General features: G+C 37.7%; 1 protein-coding gene across 3 annotated transcripts in view; it reads left to right on the top strand.

Annotated features, from left to right (window-relative positions):
• LOC140949512 (uncharacterized) overlaps positions 1 to 13,891 on the top strand; it is a 188,174-nt gene that overhangs the window by 173,327 nt on the left and 956 nt on the right. The window contains exons 6-12 of one of the 3 annotated variants that reach the window (XM_073398675.1): positions 189 to 254; positions 2,609 to 3,313; positions 3,881 to 4,066; positions 6,126 to 6,182; positions 7,217 to 9,579; positions 11,961 to 12,077; positions 13,217 to 13,891. The exon at positions 13,217 to 13,891 is cut by the window's right edge and continues 766 nt beyond it. The exons of 1 other annotated variant lie outside the window; for it this stretch is intronic. In XM_073398675.1, coding sequence (XP_073254776.1) covers positions 2,683 to 3,313; positions 3,881 to 4,066; positions 6,126 to 6,182; positions 7,217 to 9,579; positions 11,961 to 12,077; positions 13,217 to 13,237 — 3,375 coding nt within the window. In that variant the 5' untranslated portion in view covers positions 189 to 254; positions 2,609 to 2,682 and the 3' untranslated portion in view covers positions 13,238 to 13,891. The remainder of the gene's footprint in view (positions 1 to 188; positions 255 to 2,608; positions 3,314 to 3,880; positions 4,067 to 6,125; positions 6,183 to 7,216; positions 9,580 to 11,960; positions 12,078 to 13,216) is intronic. One more of the 3 variants, XM_073398674.1, reaches the window with a different exon arrangement.

The following is a 13,891-nucleotide window of genomic DNA, read 5'->3' as shown; positions in this document are numbered from 1 at the left end:
TTTAGCTGACCTTTTTTAATAAGCACATTCTTCTCTAACTCTAAGTTACCCTCCATGACGGACATCCGTCATTTTAATACATCAGCGATCCTCTACCCAGTGTCTTGACGAGTTCATTTGGGTAAGACTTCCATACAACCCCATACATTTATATACATGTAACAATTACTTTTTGCCATTTATTTCAGTTGATTTGCATGGTTAACCAAGACTTGGAGTGAAGGACTGATTGAATTTCATTTCAACTAACAAAGGTATCCTCTTACATTATACCAATCTATAATGGTATTTAATTCTCTACAGTCTGAGTCCCCTTCACGTAGGAGAATAAACTAATTTTACAGCTACATGTTCACAGAATGCTGCTAACACTAGTTGAGTTTAAAAAAATAGGGCTGATGGCACCAAACTCTAGTACTCCTGCTAGATCCCCATAACTCAAACATTCAAGGGAAATCAAAAACAGTTCAAGTTTAATTGGGAGTTCAAAGCAAATAACCAGAAGTTAGGTAATGGGATGGGGAAGAAATGCAAGTATCTTGTAACTTATTCTCAGTTACCGTCAGTTGCATCTAAGCATGTACACGCGAGGAAAAAACATGTTCTAATTGGGTGCAAACATGACATGTTTTGCCACCAAACATTCGAAGTTTGGAGTAGGCAGCTGTTGTTGACTTGATTTGTTTTCGCTCAACAAAATATTCTTTGCAAGTATTTTTATAGGCATTAAAAATAATTTGTAGAGGCAAGTGTGCTGTTTCTGAGTGATAAATATGCCTGACAGTTGAGAAAAATGAAATATAAATGGAACGCGCTGGTAAAAATGTTCTAATAGAAGGGTGCCAGACATTTGAAGTTTGACGGCCGTTAAAGCAAACTGTCGCGCCAATGTTAAGTAGTTTATATGTTTTTGACCAGTGCATTACAGAGTATGGCATTCACAATGTTGAGTATTGCATGTTGAGTAGAACCGTGTTTTGCTGCAAAAACCATATAAAATTTGCTGATCATGGAGAATATTGAATTTTGCAATAAATTTGAATAGTTGGGTAAACACTAGTTTTTCAGCTATTTCGAAAAAATAGCTCATATGTCAGTGGTCTAAGCATATGTATCATTGTGGCTTTGTCTGTTTGGATGTGTGTTGCAGGGGCCAATAAGGTTGAAGGTACTATGAGTTTATGCTTAGGAGCCAATGAGATTTTGGCATCTAAACATGACATTGCTGCACTAAAGGTCAAACAAGGGCACTTTATTGAGACTGCCATTTTCGTTCTTCACAGTTTTGTCATCTTTTATTATCGTAAAAGGTGTTTAGAAGCATAACATTTAAATATCTTCATGATTCAAATGCTGAGTACTGTGATGCAGCTGTTTAAAGGTTCATGATTTTTTTAGTGTGGCTGTGCTGGTTCAAGACATTTATGACCTAATTTGGCTATCGCGAACGGCACAACGTATGTGAATTATGTTCCACCCACTTCAAAGTGATCTATGATGACTAAAAAAAATATTGTTACTGCGACTGTAGCACAGAGAGAAAAAGTTCCTCAATATGCAAGAGTGCTTGCTACATTGGGTTTTTCTCTGAATTTTATTTTGGCTGTATGAATTGAGAAATTGTCCTTGAGCCTAGATTGGCAAAGGTCATACTTTAAGAGGGTAGATATTAAATTTGCACCTGTCATACAGTCGACTCCTGATAACTCGAACCTCATAATTCAAAGGAAATGAAAAACAGTTTGAGTTAGAGTGGTTTTCGTTTGAGTGTCGTAAAACGAAAACCAAAGTAATTACTCTGGCCAATCACATAGGACACAGACAATACATTCAATCAATCAAAACCTCGAAGTAATTACATGTGGCTGACGCAAAGCGCGGGAAAATGCATGCGAGCGTGTCACAATTGGCTTTGGTTTTACTTCTGATTGGATGAAAAGGTGGCGCGAATCTTTTAAGCCAATCGCATCGTGTAGAAAGTGCAAAACCAATTACTTTTCGACACTCAAATGAAAACCGCTCTATCAGGAGTTTGAAGCAAATAACCAGAAGTAAGGTAATGAGATAGGGGAGAAATGCAAATGTGATGTATACCTTACTGGAAAAAATCACAAATTTTGATACTCACTAAATCTTAAAATCCCTATAAATCCCAGCTAAAAATCATGAAATTAAATACTTACGAAAAGTATATGGCTCAAATTAAATACTCTGGAAATTAATTATAAGGTGCACTTCACTTCAAGGTCAGCAAGAGATATCAACAGTGATATTTTGAAAAATAAATTTTAAATACAGCAACAAAAAGCTTGATTAATCAATGCAGTGCTAAACATTGTATTTGAATTGAACCAACAAAAAAATAAATAAGCTCAAAGAAAACACGATTGTTCTAAGAGAAATTCAATGTTTTTGACTGCAGCTGTCACTGCGTTTTTTTTTTTAATTCTCATGTGGTTAAAATATGGTCAGAGGTTTTGAGGGTAAAATTGTATAGAAATTATCTGAAGGGAAACAAAATTTACGTCAAGTTAGTGGGAGGTTGATAATAATCTTTTCTTTCTATTATCTAACATTTAATTTGTGATCTTACTTTTTGACATTTTAGGGAAATTGTTAATCGAGACATCATAGCACAGCACCAACAACTTAATAGGAAAAGGAAATAGTGCTTATAAGAATATGGCAGATGTTCCACCTGCACTCACCCTGGAGCTTTCCAAGAAAAGTGATCTTTCTAACACATTTCAACCTTGGAATGAAGTCTGTCTTCCAATTGACATTCTTTTGTTGACAGTAAAGGACTGTGAGTTCCTAGCCTGTTATACATACTTAAGAAATTCCTTTAAAAGCTACCATGTGAACCTTGGATATGTGTACTTTGGGAACATGGGTAAAAGCGGAGACGTGCCTCTAAAAGTCGCTTTGACGACATGTTCTGAAGGCTCTTCTGCTCCACATGGCTCACTGATCACTGTTAAGAATGCTGTGGTGGAACTGAGACCCAAAGCTGTTTTCTATGTTGGCAACTGTGTGGGCTTGAACCCAGAAGTCACCAAGTTACAGCTAGGTGATGTTGTGGTATCTTCTAAGCTCACAACTGAATCATTAAAAACCCCGGTGGGAAGAGGTATCTTACACCTTGTCAGGCATGCAGATCATGGCTGGATTCCTCCATTAAAACGTCCAGAAGATCGTAAAGTTCAGGTCTGCTGTGATGGGGATATTTTAAGTGGCATAAACCCAGTCAGTGCTAAACAGCAAAACATGTCTCATGTTACTCAAGCTACTGCATTTGCATTTGGTGGGGAAGGTAAGATATTTATTCCCTGTTAAATGACATCATTCTTCTCTTGTTACATTTTCTTACGAGAGGAGTGGTGGCCCATGGTGTACATCTCAAACTTTAGATCTAGAGGGTCCAGGTTAAGGCTTTGCCGCACTTTGTGCTGTTTCCTTGGGCAAGAAACTTTGATTCACTTTGTCCCTCTCCACCCAGGTGCAGTGTAAATGGGTGCTGGTTATGATCCTTTGTGATCCTGTTTTCAATCTGATCTTTTAAGATCTATTCTATGTTTGGACAATGATGTTTATGTTTGTGTAACTTGCTGTATTTTCTTTACTAAATTATGCATTAAAAATTGATTGGAGGACAGTAGTTTAAGTAGTGTTTTCCTTTGGATAAAATACAAAAGGATAGATAAATTATATTAACATCCTTATGCGCTGCTTATCACTGTTTCTATTTTCTGCCTACCCATTTGCACAGTAAATAATGTTGTTTATGTTGTCACATCTTCATTATTCAACCCTGGCTGTGATGCTCACTGGTGGACCTTTTTGCATCTTGAATTATTAATTATTTGTTGTTTTTTTCCAGGGATTTTCGCTGCAGCACATGATCTTAAGATTGAATGGGTGATTGTAAAAGGTATTTCTCACTTTGCCGATGGTAACAACCCAGCAGAAAATTCTTGGGAGAGTCATGCATGCATAATGGCAGCTTCTCTTGTGTCCAACATGTTGAAGGATCCATTTGTGTTTGAACAATGGCCTCATTATGAAGGTAGGTGTCATGCTCCTTTATTAAACCATGTGATAATTAAATCCTTACCTGTGTACAGAAGGTCAGTGTTTTTGGTTAAGTACTGAGGTTGATTAAAAATACTCACTTTCAAACCTTGTTAATTAATCTCTTATAATAGAAAAAGGATGGAGTTCAACATTTTTTTGGTCAACTCACAACTGTTGGAAACTGTAAAATAGGTAAAAGAAAATTATAAGAAAAAGGTTACAAAGAAATTGGTCAGGTGGACACGAGGGAGATATTTTCTGATAAAATTGACCAGCTGCTTTTCATACTATTATTTTTAGGCAGTAAGATTTGTGGGTTGGTACTCTGCAAGTGCATACTGAGAGACCTGAAGTCTAAAATGACCTTTGTTTAATTAGAGCATAAGTGGTATCTGTTAGGAGCCTGTAAGGTCATTGAGTGGGAATTATTTTGTTACTCAAGTGATTTTTGGTGCCTCTTAGGCATTAAAATGAATTTCTTCCTTGCCACAAAGTTAGATTCTGTTACTTTCTAGGGATACTTTTGGATTTTTTTTTACAAAACCCTGTTTTTTGTTTTGTTTTGTTTTTTGTTAATTTTAATTTTATAGAGGGGGGTATCTACTTTTGGTACCTTCCAGGGGTTAAAGTGAATTTCCAACATGCCCGCAAAGCAAGATTCTGTACCCTCTAGGGACGCTTTTTGTTTTTATTATTATTATTATTATTTTTTGACAAGCACCCCTATTATCTTTAATTTTTTATTTTTTGTTAAGCAGTTCTGCTATTTTTAAAGGGAACTATCTCCTCCTCCTTTTGGTACCACTTATAGAGCTTTAGAGGGGAGACTGGTTAAAATTTGGGGGAAATAATGTTGATTTGGGAAGGAAATATATGAGGGTAGAATAGGTATACACATAAACCAGTTAGTCCGCCAGTGGGATCAGAGGCACCTTGTTGTGGTGGTGGACTATCTGGTAATTGTCTACCAATATTATTTACTTCATATTTTAATTTTTAACTACCCCCAATTCCGGTATTTTCCCATTTTTTCAAAATTTTAAACATCTCCCCCCCCCCCCCCTAATTTTCATACATTAAAAACATTCAAAAAATCGTCCAAAAATTCTTAAATAATTAAATGACTGCAACTTAATTTAGTCATTTTTGAATTGAAGGAACTCTTGGCTAGATATTTAAGAAAATGAGTGTAAATCAATGAAAAATCATGCTTTTAACCAGACTCCCCCCTTGAAATGAATTTCTTCCATGTCTACAAAGCAAGATTTTTGTACCTTTTAGGGATACTTTTGCATTTTTTATTTGACTAGCACCACAGTTTTTTAATAGGATAGTATCTCCTCCTCCCTTCCCCCACACGCTGAGAATACTAGCAACCAACTTAACAGGGCTGTCACTAAGAGCGGAGAGGGATAGATTCCCACAGGCTACCCCTGGTTACTTTCACAGGAATTAAAGGAAAATCGGACCAAAAGAATTTCCAAGATGTTCTTTTCCCCTGCTCAGCAACTTGAAACCATAGTGACAGCCCTGAACCCTAACCAGTAAGCTCTCTGCACTCAGGCTTTATTTTCTGGTTTTAGATCATCCTAGAACTCTACCCTCTGATTGGTTGATAGCTATGGTTTTGATAGGTCCAGTAAATATTTGAGGAGCTTATTTCCTCTTTTTTAAAAATGTTTTTGAACTGCAACTGCTTACTAGATGCCTTTCAGAGTCAACTCAATGTGCAGGAGAAATCTTGCGTAACCAAGTTTAAACCATACATTTATTGTCTGAAACTGTGCACACTGCAACCAGGCATCCTTTAGTGAATTAAAATGTCAGTATCACCCACAATTAAGTAAAAGCTAAGATGTAAGCTTTCAGTCCCAAGACAAGCTGCTCAATGCTTTTTGTCATTGAAACTTTTTTATTCAGACTCAGAACCTAAAATGTGAGTGGTAAGAAAACTGACAGATTGATAAACATTTTTCCCAAATACTTTTGAATAACTGTTGTTTTAAATGTCTCACTTCAATTTTTATAATTCTATTTTGTTTAACTCACAGACCCGTCAGCAAGGAAACAGCCCTCTAGCTCTACGGCCACTAAGGAGGAGTTACCAGGTACTATTATATCCAATAAAGCAGAAATGGTACCAGACGTACAGTAGATTAAACACACTTACTTTAATATGAAAATGACTTTTATCGTTTGTTATATTGCAATACAAAATGAACTTTATTGTCGCAGTTGTTTATATTTATTTCAGAAATATGTAGAAAAGAACAAGTATGATTCCGATTGCTTTGAGTCGTTTTCTCCTCCCAACTCGAGGTAATCGGATGAAATTCAGGCTACAAATTCTTTTTCTCGTTCAATTTTTCTGTTAGAATTTTGCTAAGGTATTTTTAACCTGCGTTAATCCTCGAGGCCAGTTATACAAAATAAGAATTATTTTTAGTGCTCAACCACAAACGTCACTAACAGCTTTGGAGAGGTAGCCCTCTATTGGTGTCTCCTCCCTGAACCTCTCTTTTTGGGGTAACGCCCCTTTACACTTGCTTTACTGATGTAGTCTTCAAATACATTATTTTACATATGTTACTCGGCCAAGGCTGCCCATAATTAATGATTCTTTATTTAGCTCACGGTGAAATTACATTTTTAACTTTTTCATAACTGAAATTTGTGCTACGTTTTAACTTTATAATATAAGAGAAATAATAAGTGCGAGCTGGAGAAGCTAAATAAACTGTTAGATTTTCTAGTTAGCTCCCCGTCCAATTAAAGTCAGTGTGTAAGCAGGTGAAAAAGATGAAAATAGAATAAATAAATGAATTAGTAAATTAAATTAATAAAGAGCATTCCGTCTACGTTTGACCACAGTATTTATATTCCTACACTATATTCTGGTGTTTTAGGGCCCTGATATCTACACGCACTGTTACTTACATTTCTGTTGGTGTATCACGAGTTGAGGATAATTTGTTTTTAAATGTGGAAATTTTATTTATATTTGGTGATCTGATCAGTTTATATAAATGAGGGCCTGTATTTTGTGCGTTAACTACCTCCCTTTAACTTTCCTCGCCTATTAAGATATCAAGTCATTAACGAACAATTCTTAAAAAAAGGGATGTAAAATTTTCTTTAACAGATTCTCTCTGCCTCAAGGAGTGCCAGAAACAGCTGCGATCAATTTATGAAACCAACAGCAAAGTCAAAATCGTTCCGTGGGACCAAAGCTCTGCCGTTCACATTGACAAAGTTTACACCCAGTTGTCTTGGCTTATGGATGAGAAGGATCCCAGCGGAGTAACGCAGAAGAAACTTCAACACTACACCGACATTTTTGACGGCGGAAGACTTCATCATACGCCTAAGCGCATTTTGGTCCACGGACGACCAGGTATCGGCAAGACCGTTTTTACGCAGAAAGCTACATTCGACTGGTCCCAGCACAGATTTGAAGGAAAAATAGGAAGATTTGATCTTGCACTTTTGGTCAAATTACGCGATGTTTGTAACCTCAACGATGTCCCTGCCATTCTGAACGATGCTAATCTTCTCGCGAGTGATGGCCCAGTTTCCACTGACAACCTGTACGATTACGTTCGTCGCCACCAAGAAAACGTATTGCTTATTTTGGACGGCTACGATGAATACGTACACAGCGCAGAAAGGCAATCACCTGTTCTTAAAATCTGGGAGAAAAAGCAGTTGAGGGATTGTTGTGTTATTATAACATCTAGAGACATGAAAGGAGAGGGATTGAAAAGTTCTAGCGATGCTCAATTTGAGATCGAAGGTTTCGACCGTGAGCGACAAGAAGAGTTCGCCCGTAGATTCTTGAAAAATGATCAAGATGTTGAAGAGTTTTTTGAATACTTGGAGCAACAAGACTTGGAAGATGTAGCAAAAATACCTATTTTGCTTTTAATGTTGTCGTTGGTTTGGAAAGAAAAGGATCGTGAAGGACTACCTTCGTCACGGGTGATGGTGTACTTCAAGTTTCTACAGACTATGTTTAATCATATGTCGGAAAAACAAAAAAAGCCGGCGGAAAAAGTTGACGATCACAAACAAGAACTCTGTAAAGTGGGAGAACTAGCCTTTGACGCACTTCTACAAGATTTACTTTACTTTCCTCTCAGTAAACTGCCGGATTACGTTTTGACTGAGAAATTGATCGAAGCCGGGTTGTTTCAGCTGCTAAACATGTCCGCTCTTAACCCGTGCAAAGCCGTGCACTTCGTTCATAAATCCATGCAGGAGTTTTTGGCTTCTTTATTTCTAAAAGAAGAACTGTTATCTCAAGAAAGTAAAAACAATTCCCTTTTCAAAGTCGACTCAATTGAAAAGATCTTCAAGTTAAATGAAGTTTTAAAATTTGCTGCTGAAATGTCAGAAGAAGCCGCGCGCGAGATCTTGATTCATCTGTTGGAAATGGCGGCGAAGGAAGACGGAGAGTACAGCTTCGACAACCAAGCACCGTCAGTCGCAGATTTGTCAGAAACACAAAAAAATCTTTTAACTCTATGTACACAGTTATTCTTCTACTGCTCAGCAGACACGAGAACAGAACTTTTCCCCACTTTTCTTTCTAATCTAGGAGGTGTTTTGTTCATTTTAAATCCTGACCAGCTGAATATTGCAGCAAAGGAAAATTTTGTTAAAACTACCGCTTCACTTATGTACATATTTTTCTCTGAAAGCGACCAGTATACAGAGCAAAGTTATAATAATTTAATTAGTTTAGTACAGGAATTAAACGCTGTTATAGTTAGTAGAACAGGAGAACAAAAAGCATCAGAATTTTTGAATGTATTTCCATGGCGTAGTGTAGACGAGTTTTTCTTAAAGAAAGAAGAAAATAACACTCACCTTTATTTTATTCAAATTGTAAAAAATCCTATAAGAAGCATTTATTCTCTTCCAAATAAAATGGTAAAGACGTTAGTTAGTTTAGAAGAGACAACAAAGAAGACAAACGTGAATGGTGATGAGTCAAGTGAAGAGAGCAGCAGCAGCTGTTGTTCAAAGCGTCATGGTCTCTCCAGGGTTCGGAGGATTTTAGCTATTCATGTGAACAGGTCAGATGTGGAACAGCTGATTGAGATGATGCCGTTTATCACCGCTCCACACTGGATATTTGTTATGGGTGAAGTATCCGGTGAAGTGTTGGATGCTGAGTTAACAGAGTCTCTACTGAGGAGCATCCCAACAACACACAAACTGGAGGCATTAGTACTCCGTCGTATCAATGTAACATCATCATCTGCTGTGGAGTTCATCAGCAGAGTATTCAAACAAGATCTTCCAAACTTGAAGTGGCTCGGCATGTCACACAATCCTCTTCTGGGTGCAGGAGTCGACAGTTTGATAAAACATCTCAGCTGCGCTCCTCACCTGGAGAGACTGGACCTTGAAGATGTGAAGATGACTCCACAGCAGGTGATGAATCTCACATCAACTATTCAGCAGCACGGAAACATCACTGAACTGCTGTCATCCTACCACGTAAGTTTTCCAATTTTATCGCAATTTGTTTCTTTATTCTTTGTGTACAGTTTATTTCTACTCAGCTCTTGCCTTACGCTATTTTCCTTTCTTTGTCATTTTTATACTCGACAAAACACGAGATTTGCTTTTGAAAACAAATCACAAACTTAACAGATTCAAAGAATCATTTCAAATTCATTTCTTTCAACTGATTAAACTAACTTCATAAAATGTTTTAACTGAGAACGTTAAGAACAAGTAACTTCAGCTGATATTCAAACATTGAGTTGAACACAAGAAGAGAAATTTCGTATCTTCAAGCAGCCATAAGATGAAATTATTGGGTGAAAACAAGAACTTTCAGCAAAACAAAAGTATACAATTTGCACGGTATTAATTTCTGAATCAATTTTAATTCATACCTTTTCATAAAGTAACAAACAACAATCATAAAAGCAAATGAAAGATGTTCAGTTCATGTTCAATTGAAACAATTAAATGAGCTTAGTTTGCTATTAAAAAAAAAAAAAATGAAGAGTAAACACATTGAACTCACAGTTTCACGTTTATCGTCCAAGGCTCCTATAAAGACAGTTTAAGTCAAGTGAAGTTCTTTTGAAAGTCCAGAAAACAAACAAGTCTTTTTTATAGCTGTTCTTTTGTTAGTTCTTGAGCGTTTCCTTGGTAAATACTGGTCCTTGCAGTTCGGTGAAGCGTTGGTTTTTGAAATAACAACCCGCACAAAAAAATTGTATCTTTGAGACAACGGTTGAAAGCAACACCAAAAAGATTTTCCTTACAGGTAAACACTTCGCTGTTCTCCACTGTATAGCATAAGTGTCCATTGCATGATTTTCATCGCGTAAATAGCATGAGCTTGTTTTCAATTTTCCAAGAACACTCGCCATACAAATCAAATTCATCAAATCCTGCGGAGCTTTGGACTTTCGTGAAATATCCTTATAAAGGATGTTTCCTTGAGCTTCGAACAACTCCTTAGCATACTCCTGAGTAAAATGAGATGAATCCCTGTCTTTTGCCGGTATCATTTCCTTGATGTTTTCTTATTAAATTTTGAGTTCATCCTGAACAGTTTGCCGTTGAAGAGCGAACTGAACAAACTACAAAAACAACAAACGATGTCATTCAAAGCCTACTGACGTGGCGGCAGCTGATTGGTTAAATCCACCTCGGATGATTTTTCACGTGATGACATTTTCCCGCCTTTCGTTTTATTACGTAACAAATTCCCGCCCGCAAAAATACACTGTGATCTGCGAATTTTGTAAAGGCTGAATATATTTTCAAAAGAAAAGAAAAATGATTTGCTAATTTTGATTTTGATTCTACTATTTTGAATGTGAATTTCTTGTACGTGCGCCTTGATAAAGATAATGTTTCTCTTTCCAATCCCGCCGAGAGGGGAGAGGTACAGGGGGGTAAATCTCCCTCCTCCCTAAACTTGGTTTAAAAATTGGCGACGGGTAACACTCGTTTATTGAACTTAGTCGTAAGGGACGTTTTCTGACCTTCAGCGCTTCGCCTCTACACCAACATACCAGACAAAGAACGCGTCACCACCGTGTGTCTAGTGTAGTTCTGGCCCGTCTCTCTCTCTGTCTGTATGTCACGCAACGCCGGAGAGAGAGGGTCCTCCCCCACATCCCTTATTATCACGCAAAAAGCCATAAAATTACCTTTTCATCGATATCTCCCTACTCGCAACATTTCATTTTCTCCCTCCTCCCTTTATTTTCGCCCCGAGTTCTCCCTCCTCCCTATTCTGTTTCTCTTCCCTCCGCCGAGAAGTCAGAATCTTCGCTAGAAAAATTTATCTCAGCAAATAACTGTAAAGACGCTTAAAAATAGTTTTTGTCAGTTGTTGTTAACACATTAACCTTGTGCTCGTATAATTTTTGACAAGGTGCCGGGTTCGAAGCCTGCTCAGTAGCCTTTCTTTTTTCCTTCTGTCTTTCTCTTTTTTGTTTCGTTTTTGTTTTGTTTGCTTATTTGTTTTGTTGTTGATGTCTTTTAAATATATACCTTCTAGAGCAAAGATAGTATATTTATGGATAAAAAATCTGAATCGCTATCGTTTCCTACAATTTTCATTCCTGTTTTGTTGCAATATATTGTACAAAACTTAAACAGTCACCACATGCAGTTACAGACTACCTTTTATTTAGGCCAAGTTTTGACTGTTGATCTTTGCTTTCGGCACGCGAGGCTTGTTTTGAACTTAGTATATCTTCTCAAAGTTGTTGTCATATAAACAATTGTCTTTCGTTGGTCAGTTTAATCGCATTGTATTTAAAATGAAGGTTTTGAAATGTGTACACGTCCACACTTTATTAAAGGGAGATGGCTGGTTTTAAGTATTGTTTTGTATTTTGTTGAAGGATTATGAAGGAAACCTCAAACCTGAACATGAATGGCCATCAGAGAACGACTGGAAAGAGTGGTACCGTCACTTCTTTCCTGATTCATCACCTGAATCAGCGCATGAACAGGAGCAGGTTAGTCATCATCCAACTATTTTTGTGAAAGTTTGCTTATTAAATATTTAGTAAGACTTTCAGTGTTTGTGGGAACAGTTCAATTTAGGGGTTTCCTGTCCGTAAGAGACAATCAAGTACGCTTAGGAGCCTTTATTTGTAAGTCTCCATTACAGAGGATTTCCGAGTTGGTGATACTGAGTTAGTTTTTAATACAGTAAAAACCCGCGTGTAAGAACCTAGTGGCTTAATAGCCTGCTGGTAGAAATTTGCTTCTTTATTACCCAACAATACTAATGAGGACCAGGTTGGCCAAACGAGATCAAGCAGGTTCTTATATGTGGGTTACAGTTAAATTAATAACCTTATTCATCATCTAAAAAAGAGATTGAACAGGAACAGGTTAGTCACCAGCTTCGTTTGTTTAAGTTTCTGCAGCAGTCATTTGAAACTCCGGCCCTCCGGCCCCCGGGACTTAGCGGGGAATTTAACATTGGTTTGGTGTTAAAACACCGCTAATTTTCCCGCTCCCCAGACCAAGTAGTTTGTTAAAAGCCCCGTATAGCAGGGAATTAGTAAAGTGTAGTTCTAGGCTCGATTTCAACCGCTCTGTCCGATCTGGTATTCTGTATTTCTTAAAATTCAAACCATCAGACCCGTTGATAGAAACTCTCGATTGCGTTCCTTCAAATTGATGAAAAATGTTACCCTGGGTGCCAGAGGATTTTTTTCTTACCTAATTCCTGAGAACGGACCTCTGGAGCCAGTGTAGAAAAATGTGGTTAGATCGCTTACAAAAAAGTAACTTCTGTATGTTATACTTGTAACGGCAAGAGATCTTAAGCGAAACCCCGTGGGGGGGGGGGGTACTTCCGTATATAAGCACTACACGTACAGTCAATTCTCGCCTTGCGGACGCCCCAATAATACGGACAGCAGCTAAATTCCCCGGCAAAACAAATTACAGACGTTTGACTTAAATAAACTCCCGCTATTACAGATTCTCGCTAATGAGGACAGTAATTTGAGATCCCTACAGTGTCCGCTATAAAGGGCCGGTTGACTGTAATTCTGACATAATTTCTGCCTAAATGGGTGTGGATTTTAGAGGCCAGGTCTGAAAAAAAGTGTGGAAAGTGACACTTTTTGGTCTGTAATAGGTTCAGGATTTGGAGAACTAGGCGGCACACCCCCACCGAGAATTACCCGGAGTACCCCTTGGGAAGCGAAACAGGTCTGTCTTTCTCCAATTTTCTAATCGTGAAAGTAATGGGAGAGGAATCGGGAAACTTAGAAAGCGCTTTTAGGATTAATTTATCGTCGTTTACGTACGAGGTGAACAAATGAGACTCAAATGAGATTTGTGAAGTCCTTGTGAGGCAATGTTCGACCAATGTTTAGGACGTTCTATACACTTTCTTTCTGTGTCTGAGACTAGGACAACTTGTTTTGTGCCTTCCTGCCCTGTTTCTCCTATGTTTTAATACTATCATTCTCTGCGGCTTCATCTCTCTTCTGCAGCCATACAAAACTTTGGGAAACGAGGCTTTTCCTTCAGTCACTCATGTTAAATCCCCGCTTCCGAAAATTCGTATTACTGTTTAATCCCCGCTCATGACATGGATAAAACAGGTATTTTGTTAATTTCCCCGCCACCTTGATTCCCTTTTCAAGCCGTTTAGGGAAGATATCACTGACATGTTGTGCCAAGTAGACCTACTGACTTTTGAAAAAAAGGTTTTGTTTAACAATTGGTAGATCAACAAAGAAATTAGAAACAGACACCATATCTATGATTCAAAAAAGGAGTTCGTTTTGTTCTCGTAACTCCGATG

Source organism: Porites lutea, chromosome 10, assembly GCF_958299795.1.
Source record: "Porites lutea chromosome 10, jaPorLute2.1, whole genome shotgun sequence".
In the NCBI taxonomy this organism is placed as follows: Eukaryota; Metazoa; Cnidaria; class Anthozoa; order Scleractinia; family Poritidae; genus Porites; species Porites lutea.
The sequence above is the reverse complement of the archived record's forward strand: the minus strand, read 5'-3'. Positions and strand labels throughout refer to the sequence as shown.